Genomic DNA, 25,685 nt, shown 5'->3' on the forward strand with positions numbered 1-25,685 from the left:
AGCATCCATTTCCTCCACCAGCTTGTCGTCGTCAGCGCATCCTGGTGCCATCACTTCCCCAGGTAAATGGTGCACACGTATAAGGCCATCCACTTGATGTAAAAGAAAATGGAACTCATCCGACCAGGCGACCTTCTTCCACTGCTCTAAGGTCCAGGACCGATGCTCGCATCTAACTTACCCTGACCTGTGACTACTCATAATGTTTTGGCTCACCAGTGTGTATAATATATATTAAGGAATAGTACCAAAAATGATCATTCATCATTTACTCTTCCTCATTGTGCATGAGAATGGTCATTTTTGAGTAAACTATTTCTTTAATGGAAAGGGTCTTTTCAAATGCTTTCATAATATACAGGAAATTGTATAAAAGTGTATTAGTCTTTGCTGATAAAACACAGGCCCTCACCATAGTAAGATAAATGTAGTCTTTGGCCAGGCCCAGCCCTAATTTAGTCTTCTGATCAGGGCTCATGCCTGCAAGCATACAGTAGAATATATGGTAGTTCCTCTCATCGGCTGCCTACAAAGACAATGAAATGTAATCTCATCACTGACATCAGCATAAGCAATAGCATGATAAAGAGACCCACCGTGAGACACATTCTGCCCATCCTCAATCTCTCACCTGTCTGCAAACTCTTGATTTCTCCAGCAGGTACTGCTCCACCTTTGCCCCCTCGATAGCTCCCCGCTTGTTGAAGTGAATGTCAATGTATTTCCCAAATCGGCTGGAGTTGTCATTGCGTATGGTCTTAGCATTACCGAATGCTGTGGGAACAGGGGAAACTTTAAATAACAAATCTCAATTCCACGGCAAACAGCAAAAGCATTTGGTGTGGTTACAAAGCCCTGTCTTCTTTTGATACAGGGTTGAGCAAAATTCTGAATTCACACAAAGCTGAAAAGGAATTTCCTGAAATGAAAAGAATTTGTATTTTATTTTGAATAATCATACCCTTTTTTATTCCCTGACTTACAAACTTGAATGCTAACGTTTTTTATTCATACAGAAAAATATATCAATGAATATTATTTAAAGTCTTAAAGTCTTTTTCCTTGTTCAGGAATTCAATTTTAAAGGAATGTTCATTTCTATTCTGATAGGTGCACCATCCTGCTTTCATAGCATACTGTGTTTAACAAGTTCTGGCAATTACAGGATCAGTGTCAGACAGGTAGGTTTCATGTCATTAGGTTTAGAGATGATCTTCCTGACCTTCTAAAATAGGGTTGGCCTCCAGAACCTGCTGCTCAATCCAGGAGTGTTGGCCACTGATAGCAGCCAAGAACTGCAAAATGAGCTTGGTGCTCTCCGTCTTCCCAGCTCCAGACTCACCACTGAACACGCAACATGGTCAACAGAGTCATGTGCATTAACCAGTGAATTATACTGTGGTAAAAATCAAACTTATTTTAAACTGTTACAGGCTTTGATTTACCTGATGATGCAGCACTGGTCCTTATTGTTCCTTTGCATGCTGAAGTAGCAGTTGTCTGCAATGCCAAAGATGTGTGGTGGCATCTCTCTTAACTTTTTGTTTGTATAGAGGCGAATGTGATCAGGTGTGTAGATGGGCAGGAGCTGGTATGGATTCACTGCTATCAGGATCGATCCCGTGTACGTCTGAAATACATTATTGTGAACACATAGGCCGCTTTTCCACCATCGGGCCAAACCGTTCTCGTTCTGCTTAACTGTTCCATTCTGTGGCGCTTTGTTTCCATTCGCTTGTGTTACTCCGCTCATCACTACACGCGTTTTACAAGCACGGTAAGCCAACCGTGATGAGAATTCCAGGCCGAGAACAGTTTATAATCGTGCCGTGCCAAACCCAGCACAAGTGGAAATATAACCGTAATAGTTCTTTACCATTCTTAGAACAGTTCGGCCCGATGGTGGAAAAGTGGCTAAGTACTATGAACAGGACTTCGAATTGTTGCAAATGTGACGAAAATCCTTAGCATTTGCAAAAAATAGTCTTTGGGGACAGTTGAGAAAACTTTGTGCGTAATTATGTGATTTCATCAAATATCATGACAATTTGACTTCCCTCACTGAACCACAAATCATTTTTTTGGTTATGAACAATAGCAACTTTGTGAGTAAGACTGTAAAAAAATGTTTTATGTTAAAATACTTTCCGATCCAAGCTTTATATGCAGAGCCAACTATTATAAAGTTAGTTTGAATATTCATTTTATTTATTTAATCATTTGACGTATAACATCTTATGTTGTTCTCAAAGCCAACATTATTGTTTTTCCTGTTCCTCTTTCAAAATGTAAAACTGATATCATGACAGAATTTCCATATTTGAGCTCTTTGCTCAGATCAATAACATCACTGAATTGTATAACTTTCACAGTGAGCATTATGAAACAGTCAGACCCTCCAATTCACTGAATCGGAAGGTCTGTGCTAATGCTAAAGCACTTTTATACCATCAAGAAAGTGCAAGTGACAAGAAAATTGGAGATTGACCTTCTAGATAAGCAAAAAGTAACTACATCTGATCAGCTAAGAGCACTAAACACATTTCCATACAAATGAGTCCTACGCAAGGTCTGTCTGTGCCCAATGATTGAAATGATTCAAGCATCCATTTAAACTATGACAAAGCTACAATGCCTTCCATTAAGCATTCTAGTGGTGAGAACGGCTAAATGGGATTCAATGATGAAACAAAATGAAAAGGTCACATTTCACAAAGCCAATGTGATCTGAAACCTAAAACAAAAACAACAAGCAAAAAAGCTATTCCACATAAGAGACCAAAACAAATCATTCTTTTTTTGTTTTGTTTTTTGTTTTATGGAATGAAAAAACACACCCAGATTTGATAATCAGCAAACGCTGTCTGAAATACATTGTTCAGTCATAAATCAATGCCAATGTTCTAACAACAGTCTATTTTTCTAAGTCAATAAGTTGTGAAGCATAAAATCTTTAAAAATATATTTCATGCTAAGCAGCAACAAAACAATGTTGTTAAAAAAGTATTATCTGCAATTAAAAGTCAGCATTTATCTGTTTTCTACCCATTTTACTTCTATTATCTGACGTATTTCTTAGTGAAAGAGGATATTAAGTGAGAAAAACATGGACTTTGATCAAATAAGGCCAAAATAAGAATTTGGCTACTAGTTAACATTATGCAATAGTCTAAATGATGTAATGTTTACTGTTTTTATATTGTTATTGCAGTCACTATATTTGACAAAATAATCGTCATGATTTTTTGAGCACAATCGTGAAATTCCCATGCAATAAAATGAACATCGAAGACCAGAGAGAAAAATGTCAAAGAGGCTTACATATATGACCCTGTCGTTGTAACGGATCAGGAGATTTCTGAGGATACCAGCTTCATTCAGGTCCCCGAGACGGATCATGTCCTCCACTCCATGAATGGAGGTTGGGTGCATGGGCTTGATGTTTGTAGCATTCTGAAGAGAGATCCAATGCTCCTTTATGGGGGAAAAGACAGACTATTAAACCTCCCTTTCTGATTGGTAGAGAAAGTGCTTTCATAGTTCACTAACTGGTCTTCTCTCGCATTTTTGGCGTAATTATGAGTGGTACACACTGAAAGACCCACCTTTCCTTCATCATCCAAGACCTGAATTTGACCCGAATCACAGAGTTTGACAACGGCGCCAACAGGGACATCAAACTCACGGCCTGTTCTAAGGTCCAACCAGACATAGTCCCCCTATGGGACAACCAATTAAATCAAATCTTTAAACAATCAATACCAAAATATAAGTCATTGAGAAAATTCATAAATAATTGCAAAAACAGACTAAAAACTAAAATTTACATTTTAAGTAATTAAAAGACTGTTTCGTTTTGTATTTGATTCTCTGTAAAAAAAATTTTTTAATTTAATATAAAGCATGGCACCCTATGCCTATTATGCCTACCCTATGCCTTATGTCTATTAAATCTTAACCTCAGTCACCTGCCGACTGTTATATTGTTAATGTAATTGACCGTAGTCCCAACAGCACAGTGATTTTTTTTTTTTGTCATAGCAATAAGACTCATTGAGAATGCAAGGTGGCTATTGCACTACAACAGGAGCATGATTTAAAGCAGCTTCATTCAAATTGATTATTGGAGTGGAAAACTGGATATAGTTCAGTTTGTCCAGGGAAAGTGTGTTAATAATGCATGATGTTCTAGCTGCCAAATTACAATGTCCTTTGAGCAAGTAAAGAGGTTAAACATTGAGTAGGGGCATAAGAACAAATCTTACCTGTTGCAGAATGACCATGTTTCTGGTTTAGAGTTTTGACATTAGAAGTCACCATGTGAGGGACCTATACAGGATAAAAATAAAGAGAATGAGAGAACATTAAAAATGAATGTATCAAATAAAAAAATATCAAAGCAAATGCACTGCTGTACAGCAGTAAATGATAAAAAATGTAAATAAAATAGTCCACACCGACTTTGCAAATAATTATTAAACAAAGATATTATGGCGTTTCAAATAAAAGCAAGAATCTGATCACAGTTTCACATTGCATCATACATTTTAAAATGGAATTATAATGGAGGAACATTTTTACAATATACTGTAGCTTTACTAGTAAGAATCTACTGATCCCAAGAGTATTAAAGACCAAAAACATCTCAAACTTTGCAGAGCACAGAAGAGCTGTGTGGGTCAACCCAAAAAGTATACTAGATCACCGATTGAGGCATTTTATCCTGCAATGAAAACCACAACAAGGTTACAGTTTATTTTAAGATAAGAGATAACAGATAAGATAACAGAAAAGGCAATTTACTGCCATTATAAAGCTTGGAAGAGCCAGGACATTTTTTAATATAACTCCGATTGTATTCGTCTGAAAAAAGAATGTCATATACACCTAGGATGGCTTGAGGGTGAGTAAATCATGAGGTAATTAACATTTTTGGGTGAACTATCCTGTTAATGTTGATGATCGCTTTATTTTACATATGCAACTGCTTGCATATGCTATCACTTGTTTCTGCTTCTTCACATGTCTTTTGATCTGGAGATTCTGTACTCTTTCAGAAGATGTGTAATAGCGCTTCCTACCATATAACAATGAAAACACAGAAAGCCGGAAAATTCTTTCAATGGCGGGAAAGATTGAAATAATAAAATAGCAGATCCAGTGCTCCAGACTCCATAGAGTTAACTGGCGCAGCAGCACATGGTCCATGGCAGGTCAGGTGAACAGCAGGGAGGGAGAGGGAGTCTTTAGGAGCTTACACAGATTTCTCTAGATAATGCCAGCAGCCATATCCCCCTGTAGCCCAAGACTGGTTGCCCACTGAAGCTAAGCAGGGCTGAGCCTGGTCAGTATCTGGATGGGAGACCTTCTGGGAAAAAAACAGGTTGCTGCTGGAAGAGGTGTTCGTGAGGTCAGCAGGGGGCGCTCACCCTGTGGTCTGTGTGGGTCTTAATGCCCCAGTATAGTGATGGGGACACTATACTGTCAAAGAGCACCGTCCTTCGGATGAGGTCCTGACTCTCTGTGGTCACAAAAAATCCCATGTCTTTCGATGTCTTTCGAAAGAGTAGGGGTGTAACCCCGGCATCCTGGCCAAATTTGCCCAGTGGCCTCTGTCCATCATGGCCTCCTAATCATCCCCATATATATAATTGGCTTCATCACTCTGTCTCCTCTACACCAATAAGCTGGCGAGTGGTGTGCGTTCTGGCGCAATATGGCTGCCGCCGCATCATCCAGGTGGATGCTGCACATCGGTGGCGGTTGAGGAGATTCCCGCCTTCTATGTAAAGCGATTTGAGTGCAGAGAAAAGCACAATATATAAATGTAATGAATTATTATTATTATTAAGCTTATCACTATGCAAACTGTCATTTGTAAATTCCAGCTGAATCATTTCCTTGTGCGTTTTTTCTCCTTCTTCAACACTGCATAACCAATTCCATCCTCACCTGGGTCATGAGCAGCCATCATAAAAATGCCTGGTTTAACTGCCTCACAGATCTATTTTTGAGTTTCATGTCACTATTATCAAATGAAATGTGAGAATGTAGTTTGGGGAGCAAGACTGAGGAATGTGTTACCTCCTGTGCTGTCCTCATGGCACACTCAATAAGAAGATTAGTACGAATGTTAATCACAGATTAAGCACAATATAAAGACCAATTTTGTTTTTAAGAATGTGATGCAGAATGCAGAAATGTACAATGCATAAATGAAGTAATCGGTATAGATCTGTAGATGAACTTGACTTTTGTTCATTTGAGTTTTGCAAACTCAGTTAACACTGAGAGATGAAGGTGAAACGGAAGGGACTTCACATCACCTGCTCTGGGTCGCGTTAGGCCTTCAGCAGAGACTGACGCCGCGTCTCAATTCGCCTACTTACACTACGCCCTAAAAGTATGTACTCTTTTTGTGAAGAAAACGTACATACTTTTGAGTGTGTAGCAGAAGAGCTTTGAAACACTCTGTATTGTAAAAAGCAGTATATAAATAAAGGTGACTTGACAAGAGTAGAAAAGCTTTGGGACATACTATCACGTCATAAAATAACATCTGTTCTCTCTGTCGCTTAACACGTATCCTGTCACGTAAACTGACCTGTCAATCATCTTGTCAAAGAAAAAATCCTCCACATTTAATTTAATTTCCTTCTGTATCGGAGAGAAAGGCAGTTGGACGTTGATCTGCCAGTCACGGGTCTTTTTTAATGTGGAGACTCACCTCATATTCATGCATAACAATGCATTTAAAAGTTAATGGACAGCGGAACTTTAAAAAAGTTCACGTTGTTGTTGCAGATGAAATATAACATCAGCTTAAATGTTGATTATTAGTCACTCAAACCCCTTTATCTAAACAATCGATCGTGCACATCCGCCATGTTTTGTAGTTTTCTGAACACTTTTTACTCGTGTTTGTAGTTCTTAACTGAATTCTCCTCCAAAGCGCAATGGGTTGTGGGCAATATTAGCTGTTATAGTGTGCCAGGATCCACACTTCAAAAACCACCGGAAAAAGCAGACCATCCGGGGATTTCTGGCATACTCTTTTTAACATACTATGCTTTGGGACACACTTATTTTAAGCTCACATACTGTTTAGGATGGATAGGATGGACATTGAGACACAGGGTGACATTATGTTAGTGTGTCACATGTTCAAACACAGAACTTCTCTCAACAATGTCCTCTAAAGTTATTCAAATAAAACCACATCTTGAAAAGACTCAGTTTGCATACTAAGAGACAAAATGCAGTTTGTACATAGTATGAATAACATATGTGTAGGCCAAAACACGGAAACGAGTTAGCATTTTAGCAGTTTTGGTTACATTATCCTGAAGTCTACGTTTTATTTATTGCCAGGTCTGTGAAACAAAACTTTCCCAAAGGCCAATCATTCATATTTTACAGTCACTGTTATTAAACTGAATTTCAACTTTAAAATCACAATCTAGTAGTAATCATAAACATCATATTGTATTCATAAAGGAGCTCACTGGAGGTCAAAGGCAGTTCAACTCCCTCAAAATCATCTAGCACAGTTTTATCAATGGAGGAATATAAAACATTATACAAGCATTACAAGCATTTCAGACAAATGCAGCTTATGCAATATGTGAAACCTTTAACACAAGGAGAAAAAAAAAATCAATCTGTGGCAACAATTTTAAAGTAGCCCAATTCCACTTGGCAACCCTGGACATTAACAAAAAAAAGAAGCGTGAAGTCCGCACACTGAAAATAGCTGCTCCAAATGAATTTATTCATGGTACAACGTTTCGAGCATCAGGTCTTCATCAGGCACAATACCAATGTAGAGTAAAAGTCAACTTTAAATAGAAACAGTTAATCACCTTAATTGGGCCCACACACAAAAACATGTGACATAATACAGGTCATGTGACAAAATAAATAAATAAATAAATAATAATAATAATAAATAAAATAAACACTATCAAAAATCGAACAACATCTTTATTAACTAATAATCAACAACAGATGAAGAAATGGCTCAATCATTATAAAAAAGGCTTAATATCAAAATCCTCATTCAACCCTAATAGTGACAAAGTATTTAAGGTATAAATCCCAAAACATTCCCTCTGTAATAATTTCTTCTCATAATCTCCTCCTCTTAAGGTTTTTTTTTACCTCTATACCGATATATTGTAAAACACAGACATTATGGCCTACTTGTCTAAAATGAGACACTATAGGACTACGCATATCTCCGGTCCTAATATTACTGCGATGTTCGCTAAGGCGGGTACGCAATGATCTGGACGTTTTACCAACATATGCATATGCAAGACCACAAGGGCAACGACTGAGATAAATCACATGAGTAGAAGCACAGGTAATAGTACCACGTATCTGAATATCGCGGCCAGAGCATGGACGACTAAAGGAATTGCACTTATTTGTAAAGGCACACTGGACGCAGTTGCCACACCTGTAATTGACTGGAGGCAGAGTTGGAATACCTTGTTTTCAACCCTGGACATTAAACATCATCAGCCAAAAAGGTAAACTCATCTACTCACTAGTCTACTTTTATAGCCTCATTGTGTTTATAACCACACTCTTAAAAACTATTCTAACTCTAACTTTCCTTTTTTTTTTTTAAAGCAAGACAAATAGAGTTGACGGAAGCTAAGTGATGGTGATGATGTAGTCATGCAACTGTGGTGTAGTCAATGTATAGCCTACATTTAGCTGTTTACTTCAACCTTTTTTTGTGTAAGAATCATAAACTTTTGTTGGCCACTGATCTTATTTTCTGCAATAATTCAAAAGCCTATTGAGTTTTTGTCGAGGGAACCAGGGTGATACTACTGTAACTCTGGGTTGGCCTCTAGCACTCTGTTCACAAAACTATACATTTTGAACACTGGAGAAGCTACTCTGAAACTGTAGCCTGCCAAGATGCTAATTTTAAGTAAATCAACTACACTACACTTATTTTATTTTGTTTAAAAAACTGAGTTTAAAACATAGCTATAAATAGAAGCATTTCTACACAGTATTTTTAGTTAGTTGTTCCCCAACAATGGCAATTTGGAGAAAAAAAAAGGATCTGACAAAAAATAGTACATGAAGACATTACGCTATAACATTTAAAGAGATAATAGATTAAAATGTAAACTGCCTAACCACGTCTAATCTCACAGTTTATGGGATCGGTATAATGGCAGAAACACTATGGGAAAAAGTATGGGGGAAAAAAATTATATGGAAGTCAATGGGGCCCATTAACTGTTTGGTTACAGACATTCTTCAATCAATATTATCTTCTTTTGTGTTCAGCAGAAGAAAGAAATTCATACAGGTTGAGGGAGAGTAAATGATGGCAGAATATTCATTTTTGGGAGAACTATCCCTTTAGCAGTGAAGCACTGAATACATAATGAACGTGTTCCCTTATTATTGCTCATGTGTTTCTAGACTTATAGGTCAGACGTTTATTTGGCTGGTTTCATAACCAGTCGTTTTCCCTGGGCCAAGACTCACTAAAGGTCTTAAATCTTGTGCCCCTCTAAACTCTTAACTGCTTTATTCAGCACGTCACTGAGTGCCAGAGGCAGATTAACACAGTTACTTCCTCTGTGTCTGTCAGCTCAGCAGCATGTCAATTCACTTCTCAGTAGAAGATGCTGCATGCCATCCACACAAACACACGTGGATGACAGTTTTACACTTAAAAAAATTAATAAAATAAAAATGTAAGTAGGAAATGAAAATGTAGTAGGTATAAACTAATATTAATATATATATATTGTAAAAAAGTAAATAAAAAACACAAGTAGTATTGTGATTAATGATAATGGTATCACTTATAATAAGGTTCCATTAGTTGTGGTTAGTTAATGCATTAATAGAAATGAGCAATACATTCCTGGCAGTCCTTATTAATATTTGTTAAAAAATTTATTCATAAAAATATCATTGTTTATTGTTAGTTCATGTTAGATACAGTGTTTGAATTAAATAATACTTTAGTAAATGTTGAGATTAACATAAACTGAGATTAATAAATGCTTTAGAAATATTTTTCATTGTCAGTTCATGTTAACTGATGAAGTTAGCTAATGTTAACAATATCTGATAATTAACATCCTTGTCCTTGTTACATATGTTACATGTACTTATCATAGAAATAACAGTAAATTATGCATAATTACATTTAACTAACCCTCAACCAAATCCTAATCATCTTAAGGTGTTATTGTTACAGTGTAATTATACATGTAAGTACTGAGTAATATTAAGCAACTACATGTACTTACTATAGGGTTAGGGTATGATTAGGATTTGGTTGAGGTTTAGTTGCATGTAATTATGTATAATTTATAGTTATTGCTCTAGTACTATGTGCAACAAAGACACTGTAAAATAAAGTGTTACCTAATACTAATTTCTAATACTTAATGGTTATATTTGCCTTGTTTTCCAGTAAATATATCTAAATTTCTTTACAACAATATCAGGAGAAATAGCATAAGATATTTTAAGAATACATAATCAATTTTATTTATTTTTCTTACCCTACAGGCTGTGTATTCTTGTTTCAAGCATAAACCTTGCTAAATTTGATTCATGATTTAAAAAAATAAAATTCTACTTGCCAATGGGTAGTAAAAATGTACGCAATTCAAGATATTTTCTCTAAAAACATTCTCACACAATTTGGCTTCTTCGGTAAATTCAACTAATTTTACGTATGTTTCAATATTTTCATAGAAAAAAAGGAATATAATTGCTTGCTTATGCCAAAGTATTTCACAACCCTTCTCTCTCTATAGGAATGTATAAATGGTTCCTCCTGAGGCCTGGTACAGAGAGCGGCAGAGCAAAAAACAGTCAGCAGTAAGTAGCTTTCTGTAAAGCCTTTAAAAGAGCATGTGGTGCTGGACGGCTAAGCCCTGAGTCTGAACACTTACTCACCTCACAGTGACTCAAGAGTTTCTCTTGCTTTTCTTTTCTCCCTTCTTCTATCTTTGCACCTCTATCTGTTCGTCCCTCTGTCACCAGATGTTATTTAGGTCCACACGTCCAGGTTCAAGAGCTGATCTGGAGTCAGGTGATTGACAGGTGTATCAGACAATGATATCAGAGGATAAAGCACACTCTTCAACAGTCGCTCAATTGTGTCGTTGTCCTCTTACGTATGTCCTACTGTGGACTACCTGTTGATGTGTGATGCTGGGTAATGCAGCGGGAGAGCAGTGGCAGCATTCAGCGTCTCCTTCAATGGCACTCCTGATCCAGCTTAGAGGAGGCGGGGTTAGACACGGCCGGTCACTGTGGGGGAGGGAAGGCTTGACACAAAGGTCTGCTGGTCACTTCAACTGAGGTACATGGCCACTAGTTTCCCGTTACACGTTCATCTCCTCTGCAAACTAAACATGAAAAGGTCAAGCTTTTGTATCTATAAACAGATGCTGGGTGTGTCTGATTCACTGATTGTAAAGTTTAAACGGAAATGGCATGAATCCAGAATATGCAACACCCATAAATAACAGTAAATACAGTGAAATCTCAAGGCCAAAGCCATTTTAATCGGTCGAAAAACATTTAACGTGAAAGCATCATTGATTCTTCCTGACATTTTTCTAATCAAAAAGAAACAACATCAGAAATATGTTAAAATAAAGTAACATTAAAGTTTTAACTTACATCACTGGGGTCTCTCAGACCCAACATAAAAACATATCATCTATCATAATTTGCTCACCTTCATGTTGCTGTGTCGAATCAATACAAAACAAATTACAATAAGATTCGACCGAGTTAGAATAGTGGAGCGTCAGATGAGAAATTAAAGTCTCAAAAATCCTTGTACACAAAACAACTGCAGCAATATTTTTTTTATATATTTTATTTCAAAGTCATGCCACAAGTTGACAAAATACAAAAGAAAAAAAAAAAGTACTTCAAATAAGTATATCAAATAACCACAGTGTAACCCAGGAGAGACTTACATCCAAAATAAAACACATTTTAACAGAGAAAAGATACAGAAACCCTACAATCAGTAAAGATAATAGTATATATGTCTGTGTCTGTTTGTTTGTTTTTTGAACACAAGATTCAATGGCTAGATATAAAACAGTAAACAAATGAGTATAAAATGCTGATAAAAGATACTTGTTATAAAGATAATATCAGCTATGTTTCATAGAATGATACCATGCAAGATATTTTGTGTATTTCTGTTTATGTATATATATATATATATATATATATATATATATATATATATATATATATATATTTCGGTTTCAAGTTCAACATCAGCAGAAAAAATACAAGAGTATCACAAGCTCATTCTCTGGACATTTGACCCATGTCAAAAAAATGACAAAAAGCTATAGGATTCACTCTCTCCGCAAGCATTCACTGGTTATTAAGGCTGTACTCTATCAAGATGCCTAGAGAAAGTCCGACATGGCATGACAGTATTTGTGACGGCGTGTGTTAAAGAAAAGAGGTTCACTCAGCCAAAGTACATGCAGCAGTCAAGGCCAGAGAGCCAGTAACATCACAGAGAGCAAGTAACGGTCAGCAGAAACACTCAAGAACGTCATTCACGTGATCATATGAGTCGAAACAATGCCAGTGCTTTAAAGGATTTGAATTTGCCTCGTGATTACAAGCAGTTAAAATTCTCCACAGACATAATACATGTTGAGATTGTGAATAAATTATGCAAGAGAGTGAAACTAGGCATCCTCTGCAAATGTTGTTTCCTTCATACGTACATTGAATTAGCTGCGCAAACATTGGGTTGCTGTATCAATCCATAATGTGTATAAATCCTGTTTGTAAACAAACACAAACCCTCATGCAATGTTAGATTACACTTTCACATGGAAGCAGCATCAAGATCCACTCAACACAACATGGCAAAGGTTCCTCTATTTGATCTGAAGCATGCACCACTATCTGAGTGAACCAAGACCTTCTAAGACCATTTGAACATTGTCGTTCAGCCATATGGCCAGGGCCAAAGAAAATTCTAATGAATTAAAGAAAACATACAAATAATTGATCAAAAATACAAAGAAATCTTTACACAAGGCATTTGAACTTCAACAGTTCTTATTATATGCCATTGGCCACATATGTTATTTGGCAAAATAGACAGAAAATAAATACAACAGGAAATGCATATGGCTCCAACTGTACTGGCACATTGGCATCTTTCACATCATTCTCATTAAAATCAAAATCTACAATTTAAGCTTCGGATGAAACAAAGTAAAAGAAAAATGAAAGGTTTGATGTCTAAAGAGAACAGGTAAACAGGTAAAGAGAAACTGACTAGATTTAAGGCTATTTATTAGTTTGTTTAGTCAGATTAAATGGTATAAAGTGTGTCATTTCTGCACACATAATCTAACTAAACTGCACAAATTCCAGAACATGCCCCTCATGTGCCATTGGTCAGATAAACAGATAGCCCTGCCCCAAACTCACCCCCATTGGTTAAGCCAATGTTGCTGGTTGGATTGCTCAAACAAACAGAGCAATATTTTGCTATCGCCACAGAACCACAGGGTTAGACTTCATGGAAACAAACATGAAAAACAATTCACATCTGAGCAAAATTGCTGTCTCCATATCTAAAAGGCAACTTAAAGGTGGCTAACTTAAACCATACATGTCAAAAGTTTGCTGTTTGAACTTGTACTTTCAATCAAACACCTCTCTGCTCAGTACAAACTGCTTTCTATTATCTAAATCAGTCAGTCATATAGGACAAAATGGAGATAAGTAAAATCCTTCCACAGACATGAAATTTTCCTTGCTAAATCCTGTTTAACCGTCATAATCTGGCCTGTGGAGGCACAAATGATGTAAAAGAATGACTGGGCTATTGTTGGGGATTTCCAATTCAGTCTGGTTGTATAAAAACTGAAATGTAATGGAGCTAAAGAAAAAGCTTCTTTCATCCCTGAATAAGATCATTTTGTCTCTGGTGTGCCACACTGGCTAATCCAGTGGGCTTCAGCGTGATCTTGTCATCTCTTGTTACTCTGATTGGCACTGCATTGTTCAAACCTGGTATTTAACACTGTTGGTGTTTCTCTTCTCTCCTTTGCTTGCTCATCTAGGTTTGAGTATCAATACTGGCTCAACTTTAAAAACATTATAAATGTTATAAACATTAGTAATTTGAACCTAATGTTTGAGATTCTTATGCTACATTTTAGACACAAAATAGTAAAAACTGCAAACAGGCTCATGGTAACTATTGCAATGAAAAAAATGTACACAATGTAACAAAAACTCTTCAAAGGCAATAATAAATAAATAAATTTGAAGTGAAATTGGCAAAGATGAGTTAAGAAGGGATAAATCCTCAAATTTTCAACTCAACACTGCAGAAATCACATTCTTAATCAGTGTTTTTGTCTTGTCTAGAATCATTTTAACATCCTTAAAACAAAACCGCCCAAGATAATATATCTTCTTCTCAGAGAATATGTCTTGAATTATGTTTATTTTCTCTTACCACATTGGCAACTGCATTTATTTATTTTAATTCTAACAAAATTTGGTGAAGTTTATGCATTGCCATTGTGGTTAAAAAAAAGTCTGTGGTTAAAAAAAGTTTTTCAGTGTCGCTGACATTCAAATCAGAGGATGCTAAAACATACCCAAACATGATAAAAGACTAATGTGGACTTATTTCTTTTTCCAAAACTCAGTTATATTGACTGAAATCTTGGGATGAAGTCTAAACAAGACATTGTAGTGCACAAAGAGTTCTGTAGCAGTCTCTGGTGGAACAGCACAACTAGCCATTGGAAAGGACACAAAGCTGGTGATGATATTCACCACGTGTCTGTAGTTAAGGTGTAGTTCCTCATTTTCAAGAGAGGTTGAGAGAAAAAAAACAAACAAGGATCTTCTCTTAAGTACAGAATGTTCGTTAATGCAATCGTGCAGCAGTTGTTGCGAATCTCAAACAATGGCACATGCTGTTTGGCAGGAGACTGACTAGAAAGTCATTAAGACACAGACAAATCCTTGTTTTACAGTCTCACGATCCTCAGAGCAAGAGTGAGGTAAACCCAGAGATATTTGTGGGTCCAAAGGCCTGCTCTTCATCCTTTGAGCACCGCTAGCACTGATAGAGTTTTCCCTTTGATTTAAACGTGCATAACCTTTTATTGGTCCTTAGGTTATATTTGAGGGCTAGTGGAACACACACACACACACACACACACACACACACACACACACACACACACACACACGCACACACACACAATTTCAAATGCAGAACAAAGGTGAAATGCTCATCAACCCCCCCGGCATTTTGTAATGCCCATCCATGTTTTCAGGCAGAAAATGGCATGGCAGATAGGTCGGGTGGGCTTTTGGTACCAGTCCACTGGGAAGAGTAGAACTCGCCTTCATGCTCCGGTAGGCTCTAATCCAGACTCCTGTTGCTAAGCGACTTGACCCGGAGAATCTGAAGAGGTGCCCGCTGCGGCCCACCGGTCACTGAACTCTTTAGGTCTAGCTAAAGATCAAGGTCTTTGTAAGCAGGTGGACCTCCACGTCACTGTGCATCTTGAGGGAAGCTGTGTGAACGGGCACGTGTTGACACTGACTGAATATGTGATGACTGAATGCGTGGAGGAGAGAAGGGATGGAAAGAGAGACAAGAAAAAAAAACAAAAAAACTGATTTGAATTATTTCCCCGGGCTGGGCTGCATTCAGTGATCTAGCAGACGAGGCATGGCCGATCATGTGACTAGGACTCCTTAAGGATCTAGTTCTACCTTAGACCACCTCAGCTGCTCATGCAAACACAATGCATAGCCCTTTATTACAAGATCAGATCATGACTGGGTGGTATTAAAAGAATCGTTCACAGAGAATTTACTCACTGTCATGTTATAAACCCATATGCAGTTTTTTTGTGGAACACAAAAACATAACTTTTTAAATCTTTATGTACAGTAGCTATTTTCCACACAACATGCTGTCAAGCTCCAAACACCACAAAAGTGGTCCATACAACTTTTTCAAAGTCTTCTGAAGAGAATCGATAGCTTTACTTAAAAAAAATGAATTCATTATTCACCTATAATCTTCCCATCCAGTGAACCGTTAAATTAAGAACCAATGGAAAAACGGATCAATGAATCATGGATCAGTGGTCATTAAGTGAGAACTCAAGAACGGATTTGTGAACCAGATCAAATGGTTCACTGAAATGAACAGGCTCAAAAGATGAATGATTCGTTTATGAATCAGAATGTACAAGGCGTGTCAAAAATCACTCCCTATACCCTTAAATATGGCACTATTTGAGGGGACAGCCATTTGTAGTGGTGTCCGAAACCATAGTGGACGTTAAAGAGTGCACTCATTCAATCCCACAATGCACCGCAATAACGAGTGTACAACCGATGTACGCTAAACGGCTAGAGTATACCCAAAATACACAGTCGTGCGTCAAATGAATTTCAGCATCTTGCCAGAATATGGCGCCCGCAGATCCATCCATTTTCCAAACCGCTGGTCCAATGTGGATACAGCGTAATATCATACAGGTATAAATTCCTTTTTAATAGATTATTAGATTGATTATTAAAGGTTTATACATATTCCATGACAGAGTTGAAGATAGATCTTTTCATCTTACTACAAAAGCTGCCGATTTCAGAAGGGGGCGATTTCGGACACAGCCCAAGTTCAACTCACTGATTCAATTTCACAGGTGTTCTCAAGTTTACAGATCACTGGAGCAGAAGATTATCACTGAATAATGACTTCAGTTTCAGTCTGTTCCTCACATAAAGCTATCATATGGCTTCAAAAGACTCGGAATCTACTGTATGGATTACTGTGGTCACTACCAACTGTGAGGATTATACAAAACTATCCTTTGATCTATAGAAAACATAACAGCAAACGGGTTTGGGACAACATGAAAGTGAATAATTACAGAGCTTTCAGGTTTTTTGGGGGGTGGGTGAACTAACTCTTTACTGTAAAAAAAGAGGAGTGCTAAAGGCATTGAGGGTGAATGAAGAAACCAAGCTGAAAGTGTGAAGTGGCGGGATGCATGAGGCTCAGGCTGCATTTAGTTTGTGATCAGATGTTGGTTAAAGTGGTGCAGGTGATCACGCGCACAGTCAGCGTGCCTGGAAGGTTGTTGTCTTGGCGACTACCCTTGTCTTTAAGGTAGACCGTGTGCTGCTCTTGCCGATCATTAGGGTCAGTAAAGAGGGTCACCTGACCCAGGAAGGTGTCAACAATCACATTCTTATTGTAGATCTGAGTTCGTCAAGGAGCAGTCAGAGGGGTTAAGCAGGAGAAAGAGAGAAGAAAAGCAGAAATAAGGTAAGGGGAGCAGATCAGGTGATCTGTAGCAGTTGGTGAAAAGGACTGAAGGAGGAGGAGAAGTAATTACATACTTCCAACTCACCTCGATGTGAATGCCTTCCTTTGGCTTTCTGCGGTAGAATATTCCCTTAATATCAAAACTAGGGCAGCGTGTGTCTTTGTGCACGGGGGAGCGAACTTTCTCCCCCTCACAGGTGATGATCACATATGGGTCAGAGGCTAAAATAAAATAATAAAAAAAACATGTAAGCAACACAGTTCATATGACAGGATTCAGTACATACAGTTGCTGCCTCTACCACTGACACGCTGCAAAATATGTTCTTAATCAGGATTTTTTTTAAATACTGTTTTAATTAATACTAATTTTAATTGTAATTTTTTTTACAATTTAAAGTAACTGTTTTCTATTTTAATATATTATAGAATATGTTCCTGTGATACATTTTCAGCATCATTACTCCAGTCTTCAGTGTCACATGATCCTTCAGAAATCATTCTAATGGGCTGATTTGCTGCTCAAGAAACATTTCTTATTATTATCAATGTTGAAAACAGTTGCTGCTGCTTACAATTTTTGTGGAAATTGTGATACATTTTTTTTTTTATCTTTTATGAATAGAAAGTTCCAAAGAACAGCATTTATTTGAAATAGAAATCTTTTGTAACATTATTTAAAAATCTCAGTGACCCCAAACTTTTGAACGTTAGTGTATATTTATATTGCAAATCTAGAATAAATGTATCTTGTTCTTTGGATGTTTGAGACAAAAATAATGATTAAGAAAATTATTTTTTCAATGCACCATAAAGAAACAAATACAATGCCATGCATTGAATACAGACAAGTCAGAGATTGAAAAATAAATTAAAAAAGCACTAAGTGCGAACCTGAGTTCAGTTCCCCCCAGTTCTTTCCCCCCAAGTCTTTTTTTAACATTACGGTATGTTTACATCATCACTGTGAATTCCACCTGTTTACGAGTGTAGTTAAGAAACAACACCAGTTTTCTCTTAGCAACCAAACACACTGTACTCTGATGTCAAACCAAAGCTTCATTCATTCATTTACGACAAATTTCACAAAAAACTTCAGTCACCAACTCCTAAAACACCAAGCCTTCGTTGACTCACTGTAATAACTTTGCAGTTGTTTTTTGAGGAATATCTTAGCATATTTTGTGATTTGTACACTTTATCATTATACACTTTGGTAAAAAAAATCACTAAGAACATAAATGTAAATGAATATCCAGAGTGCTGAGGTGAGAGAAACACTGAAGCAAAAGACAAAGGCGCAGACTGACACTAGAAAATGTAAGATTCTAGAGCACAAAGTTAAAAATGAGTCTTCATTTTGCATGACAAATGTGTCACTTTCACTATTCTGTGCTAGAACTAAAGTAAATGAGATACAGTGTGGCAGATTTAGACACATAATTGGAATTAAGGTTGTAACATGCTCACATTTCTATAAGGGGAAGGAGATGCTAGTGGCTGCTAATATCAGTACCTCCTGTGTAGAAGTCAGAGCGTGTCTTGTGGGAGATCAAGCGGTGCAGCTCTGTGTGCGGTCAAAAGAGATTTCTATGTGTAAAAGCTCCAGACTTATTAAGCAGCACAAAAATCTGAATCTGTAATGGGTTACAGGAATAATTCATAATTTACAGTCTGTACTCAATGATGACAGAAAACACTTTTGGGTGAACTATCCTTTAAAACTGTACATGACTGCAGTTTATAGAGCACTGGTTTCAGGGTCTATGGGGAGAAATCAACTATGCAAATTATTATTAGTATTATCACATTCAAATGCAAGGGCATCAATGGAATCCAGAAGCAAGACCTTTTATTAAGAAGAGAAATCATAAATGCAACTTTTATCAAGGTAGATTAATAGTGTTGATCTTCAGCTATTGATTTTATGTGCCTCTAAACACACACTTATGAGGGGCTTTTGCACCGGAGGAACGTTTTCATAGTTCCTGTGTCTATTGGCAGAGGTATCCACTTTTTGGCGTGTTCTCAACACAGGAATTGGAAACGAATTTTAGTTTTAGGAATTCCTTTTGGAGAGACTGTTTTGCCTTACAAAACACAGGCACCCACCAATGACACTAAAGACCGCAGCCTCTACCATTAGTCGCACTGCTCTTACTGATCTACATCTGTTACAATCACCCCCCTAAACCTCACTCCCATCCGGGTCACGGCACCAAATAGACCGGTCCTACTCAACCTGCTCCGAGTGGTATTCAAACTGGTGTCTCCGGTGCGAGAGGATGGCGCTAACAAAGATGCTAAAGAGCACAGTTGCTAGTGTCAGTCGCTAGCGCCTCTTGAAGCCAGGGGAGTGAGGTTTACATGCACAGCTCTTCCTGGCCTACATCCATTACACCCCCCTAAACCTCACTCCCACCCGGGTCACGGCACCAAATGTAACCGGCCCTACTCGACCCGCTCCGAGCGGGATTTGAACTGGGGTCTGGGGCGTGGGAGGCGCACGCGCTAACAAGGACGCTAAAGATCACAGCCACTAGTGTCAGTCGCTGGTGAGCCTCTTGAAGGCAGGGGAGTGAGGTTTACACGCACAGCACTTATTGACCTACGTCCGTTACACTTACTCCGCAAACTAACTCCACGAACATGGAAAACAATGACAGGTAATAGTGTTCTTTTCTCAGCCTCAATGATATGTAGCACTGCAAGTTGTTGTAGGACATTTCATCTCTTAGCCCTCCTTTTTGCTCTTTCAATCGCATAACCACATCTACATTCCATCTCCATTATCGCGAAACCCACGACACACAACAAAAACACAGCTCCGATCACGGCATCCTCAAATCCTCCAGACATTTACATCACTTCAAAGTTCCTACTGGCGGTGCGAATGCAACCAGGAAAATGGCCCTAGGAGAAAATTTAGTTCTCGGGGGACCGCCCTGGTGGCTAGCTATAATAATTGAGTTCCTATAACTACCCGGTGCGAAAGCCCGTATATATATATATTTGTTACTTATATAGAAATATTAGGCATACCTCCATTGGCATCTTGGCCCTGCAAGCCGTCGGCACTTAACACATGCACCTGGGTGACCAGCTGAGGGTAGCCGCAAATCCCAGTCCAGCATGTCTGAGGAGGCTCGTCCAGTGTTAATTCTCTGAGGAAACACAAGCAGGAATGATATGAGCCTTTCTGGCTAGGTACCAGTGTTAGCAAAAATTTTAGTCCGAAAAAAACAACAACAATCAAACCAGTTTCGGGCCGAAATGGTTTTGGAGAGCAGAAATCAGTGAGCAAAACAGATGTTTAATTAGCTCTTCTCCGATGGCACATTTTGACTGTGTTCAGTGTCTATTTCGCACACACACCACATGGATAAGCTACAACAGTTAAACACGTCAGCTGTGTGGACACTAGCTGTGGATTGACAATATTCATTTCTTGATTATAATCGGTAATGATATGGTTTCTGAAATTAAATATGTTATTCTGTGCTGTTTTCTGTTGAAGTACAAAACTTCACTCAACATTAGCAGGCCGCCTGCCATCCAATAAACACAAAAAGCATTAACATGGGTGAACACCAGAAGCTATGCTGAAAGATACATTACAAATTACTGAAATTGTAATCGTCTCATGTAATCGCTCAATCAGTTTTTCAACTAGGGAAAGACGCCAAAACAGCTTGTAAGCTATAAAATGTCACTTGTTACATTGTTACATTTACAGTTGATTTAGTTACATCAAGAAAGATATTCCATGTCCATAAACTCATTAGTTAGCTAGAAAAAATAACCCTAGAGAAGAGCATTTTGCTAAATATATGCACTGAATTAAATATCCATTATATTTTTACTTAATCGTTAGTGATGACTTCATTATTTAATGTATGTTTGAATAAATCTGTCTTGAAAACAAATTATTACAGCCATCGTTAATTGTTTATATTTCACCAATAAATTGTAGTAGAAACATAATTCTATTATCAAAATGTTGATATAAATCTGTCTTATGTGCAATATTTTTTTTTATTTTTTTTTTGAGCCTTTATTATTAAATACATTTAATTATTGAATTAACATCATTTTCATTTTCCCAAAAAATTTTATGAATCAAAAAGTCTAATATTGATACAATTATACAACAAAAGTAAAATAAAAAAATTTAAAAGTTACTTTGCATCCTGAATTTTTCCGTTTCGGCCCAGAAATAACATTTCGGTTTATCACTTACTATAATAGAATATAAATAATTGTAAAATAACACTGCCAGGTACATGTCCGCTATGTATTACATATTTCAACTGAAACTGTACATAAAAAAAAATAAAATAAAAAAGAGTATGGAAAAGGGTTAAATAGGACAATGCAGTGCAGGTTGATTTTCTCAGAAAACTAATTTACTTGCAGTCTGAAGGCACATCAGTGAAGACTCTGAGCAGGAACTCTCCTTGTTGACCAGGGTCAAAGGTTGTGGGGATGATGACGTAACGCCCCTCCTTCAGCTCTTTCCTCAGAAAGACGCAGCGAGAGTTGATGTAGATCGACCCTGCGACCTTCTGCTGAGCTGTGTGCATTCTGTATTTTCTGTTCAACTCCACCTAGTGGTTGGAAAGAGGCTTAATGAAGACAGAAATATTACATGGACTGATAAAATACCATTTTATAGCATTAGCTTTAGTCTCTTATACAATATGACAGGCAGATGTGAAGGCTTGTAATGTGCTGCAATCTGAAATAAAGATATTTATGTGTGCATGTAATTCTTTACCCTATGGATGTCAAATCCAATGGCCAGGTTTTCGCCTTTGCCCTCCTTGGGAGTAGCTCTGCGTTCCTTTTGCTGCAGGCAGATCAGCACCTCATCTTCCACTTTTCTCACATCAAAAACATACTGTGGGCAGAAACATGCAATATCTCACTCCAATGAAACCCGCAAGCTTTAAATGCCTCCAGGACAAGAACAACATTTTACAAGGCACATTCCCACAGGCACACTGACCTGTGGGTTTTGCAGAAAAGTGGCTTTATGGTTAATGCAGCCTCCGGAGCGGTTGCGGAGCGGGTCGTCTCGGTGGATCCAGGAACCCCTCATCACCTCCTCCTCCCAGGTCTTATGAATGCTCAAGTAAGATGTGTTTATCAGTCGACACAGGATCAGGTCGGTGAAGTAGTGACAGAAATCCTCAAAGTTCATCCTGGTGATGCAGTTTATAGCCAGCAAGGGAAGTGAAGTTTATGATAACTGGAGAATTTAGGTGTTTATCAGGTGTACAACAGTCCTAAACCTGGGATTCTTGAGATTTCTCTAATAAAATCAGATTTTAAAGCAAAAGGGCAATAGATTTAATATAATAGATCTAAATTAATAATTGCTGTAAAAAATTGTTCATTGTTAGTACATGATACCTAATGGAGTAACAAATATTAATGAGTTTAACCATATTGTAAAATGTTAAATAATATAAAATAATATAATACATTTAATATGATATAATATAATAAACACTCAACAATAATATATTTATAAATAAATTAACATTGATCTAGATTAATAAATGCTGTTAAAAAGTGTTCATTGTTAGTACATGATACCAAATGGAGTAAAAAATGTTAATGAGTTTAACCATATTGTAAAATGTTAAATAATATAATATAATATAAAACACTCAACAATAGTATATTTATAAATAAATTAACATTGATCTAGATTAATAAATTCTGTAAAAAATTTGCTCATTGTTACTACATGATACCTAATGGAGTAATGAATGTTAATGAGTTTAACCTTATGGTAAAGTGTTAAATATAATATAATAATATAATATAATATAATTTGATAAATATTTTATTATAATAAACAATGGTCTCAACTTTTGGAACCCATCTGATCAGAGACAGTGATCTAGACTGATCTAGAAGGTAAGATCAGAGCAAGCCTCACCAAAACTCTCCATCATCCTGAACAGTGACGCCCAGTTTCTCTCTCTCACTCTTGCTCACTTTCTTCCACTCCTCTGAGCTACAAAACAGACCAGTGATTACTCGGCGTATACCAGACTGTGAGAAATAAACATACACACACGACAGCACTATATACACTGACGACAGCCTGTGTCCATAACCATCAACTAAGATTTTCTAGGATGCTGTGAAAAAAATAGAGCACTTCACCAAGTATGGTATTTCTAATCAAGCCCAGAATAAATAATTCATCAAGCAGAAATATTAAGAAAGATTACTTTCACCTCAATAAGATTCTTCTGGCTAGCCAGTAAATAATTCAGAGGCCAATATAAGCCTGCCTGTTGTAGCACTTCAACAAAGAGTGATGAGAAGGATTGTCAGGATTTTCCTCTCTTCAATTACACCGCCCTATTTTAATAATATGCTCTTCACTGCAGTGGTGGATATTCAGGGTTGGTGTCATCAAACAAGCGACAACACAGTTATTTAAATGAAAGGAGGTGGATGTCTAAACACCCTCAGACCTCTGCGTTTCAATCACAGCCGCTTGCTATTTTATACAGTACCAGCCTGCCTTGCTTGATTTCTCAATTTCACACCAGCCAGCGATAAGAATAGACTCTTCGGCTATGTGTTATTTATAATAAAACCATCTCAGGAGGAGGGAGAGAAATGGTTTTCTCTAGTCTCTGAGGATGTATAGCACAACACTGCAAAAAGAGTAGAAAAGGCAAAAAAGACAAATCATTTCTGTATATGCTTGCACTGTTTTTGTAGCGATTATTTAGAATTGACTGTTGGGAAGATGTGTAAGAAGTGTCTGATCACAATGCCACATCGTAAAACAAGTGCTCTGAAACATTGAGCTTTGGCACTCATGTGGGAAATTTGGGTTTGAGTCTGGCTTGCAACTTATCTCCCTTAACTCTCAACATTTCCTGTCATAAAAATGGCGAAAAAGAAAAAAAGCCATTGTTGATTATTGTTGACACCATACGCCAATGAGTCCCAAACTTTATGTCAGCCTTGACCAACAATATTTACTTGAAGTACCCTCTGAGATTTTATGTTAATATTTCAATAATTTTACAATACATTTGCATGTTCTCGGTTCTCTGATGTTGGTTAATCGTCCCATGAAACACAGGTAAACAAATAAATAAATAAAAATATTTTTTTAATTAATTAAATTAATTAATCAATCAATTATTAGCTTTTCGTAAACTCACAAACCCCCAAGAGTTTCAAGAAGCACAGTTTGGGATACCTGCTATACGATATGGTCTCTAGATGCTATACGACCTCCAATCCAGGAGGGGGCAGTCTCACCTGTCACTCCAGGGTCCACTCCACTCCTTCTCGCCCCACGGGTTCCTCATGCGGATCATTTGTAGCTTTTCTGACTTGAAATACGCCAGAAGGCCATGTCCCAGTCGAACCTTGCGAACGTCGGTCACCGCATATGCGTGTCCTTTCACTAACCCACATTCCAGTCTTGCTTCCATGTCCTCTATTGTGGTTGCCTGAAACACCGAAGGTCAAATTTCAGTTAGTTTGCTGAACACTTGACATTATAAAGTCTATCTTAAAGCATAATCATCATTACCCTTGATTAGAATGCAAGCACAATCACTGTCTGTGAATTATCGATTATAAAAACATGGGCCGTTATTTCATAGTACAGGGAAATATAGTGATGTTAATCAAAAAGAAAAGAAACAAAAGCCCTGAATATAAAGTGAATCTTGATAAAGTTGCTTCTGTTATGAACACCAGACAATCTGCTTAAATTACAACCCTGTCTGCTACATCAGATAATGCTGTTTAAATTGATTCCTAAATGATGCCTAACACACAATGGAGTTCTCTTAGTGGACTCAAGTATTAAGAGGCATTTTCTTTGATATTTTATCAAAATTAATAAAAAAAACCTTTCATCTATAAAGATGAATTTTCACAGACCATTGGTAAGCAAGTCACACACAATCAGAGATTGCTTTGACTTTGAGAAAGTATACTTTTATGAAAGAAAATACATGAGAGCAGAAAAAATGATGGATGGCTGGATGGATTAATAGATGGATGAGTGTCTGAATACAAATCTTGACAAACGTGAGACACATGAGACAATAACATGTACAAAATGTGCTCTGGGCTTCCACAATGTATTAACATGGGCATAAATATAATAAGTTTTAATTAAAATGTAAAAAAAAAAAAATTATATATATATATATATATATATATTTTTTTTTTTTTATATAATATAAATAAAATAAAATAAAATAAAATGTAAATATAGTCAGACTTGTGCAGATTATATTGCAAGTTTGTA

General features: G+C 37.2%; 2 protein-coding genes across 5 annotated transcripts in view; both read right to left on the reverse strand.

Moving 5' to 3' along the window:
• The window catches only part of myo7ab (myosin VIIAb), a 34,925-nt gene extending 23,665 nt beyond the window's left edge, over positions 1 to 11,260 (reverse strand). Inside the window, exons 1-8 of the mRNA XM_082142020.1 lie at positions 10,954 to 11,260; positions 4,266 to 4,329; positions 3,606 to 3,719; positions 3,322 to 3,474; positions 1,446 to 1,630; positions 1,223 to 1,344; positions 632 to 774; positions 413 to 526 (exon numbers count right to left, since the gene is read on the reverse strand). Of these exons, the coding sequence (XP_081998146.1) occupies positions 413 to 526; positions 632 to 774; positions 1,223 to 1,344; positions 1,446 to 1,630; positions 3,322 to 3,474; positions 3,606 to 3,719; positions 4,266 to 4,283 (849 nt within the window). The 5' untranslated portion in view covers positions 4,284 to 4,329; positions 10,954 to 11,260. The remainder of the gene's footprint in view (positions 1 to 412; positions 527 to 631; positions 775 to 1,222; positions 1,345 to 1,445; positions 1,631 to 3,321; positions 3,475 to 3,605; positions 3,720 to 4,265; positions 4,330 to 10,953) is intronic.
• A 998-nt stretch (positions 11,261 to 12,258) lies between these two features.
• The window catches only part of capn5b (calpain 5b), a 33,948-nt gene continuing 20,521 nt past the window's right edge, over positions 12,259 to 25,685 (reverse strand). Inside the window, exons 6-14 of one of the 4 annotated variants that reach the window (XM_082140463.1) lie at positions 24,680 to 24,873; positions 23,328 to 23,405; positions 22,386 to 22,581; positions 22,155 to 22,277; positions 21,788 to 21,984; positions 20,420 to 20,541; positions 18,894 to 18,944; positions 17,463 to 17,599; positions 12,259 to 17,311 (exon numbers count right to left, since the gene is read on the reverse strand). In XM_082140463.1, coding sequence (XP_081996589.1) covers positions 17,129 to 17,311; positions 17,463 to 17,599; positions 18,894 to 18,944; positions 20,420 to 20,541; positions 21,788 to 21,984; positions 22,155 to 22,277; positions 22,386 to 22,581; positions 23,328 to 23,405; positions 24,680 to 24,873 — 1,281 coding nt within the window. In that variant the 3' untranslated portion in view covers positions 12,259 to 17,128. Of the gene's footprint in view, positions 17,312 to 17,462; positions 17,600 to 18,847; positions 18,945 to 20,419; positions 20,542 to 21,787; positions 21,985 to 22,154; positions 22,278 to 22,385; positions 22,582 to 23,327; positions 23,406 to 24,679; positions 24,874 to 25,685 lie in introns of those variants that run through there. The other 3 variants (XM_082140465.1, XM_082140464.1, XM_082140466.1) reach the window with 3 other exon arrangements.

The sequence above is a fragment of the Leuciscus leuciscus genome (genome assembly GCF_965113295.1).
Source record: "Leuciscus leuciscus genome assembly, chromosome: 16".
Lineage (NCBI taxonomy): Eukaryota > Metazoa > Chordata > Actinopteri > Cypriniformes > Leuciscidae > Leuciscus > Leuciscus leuciscus.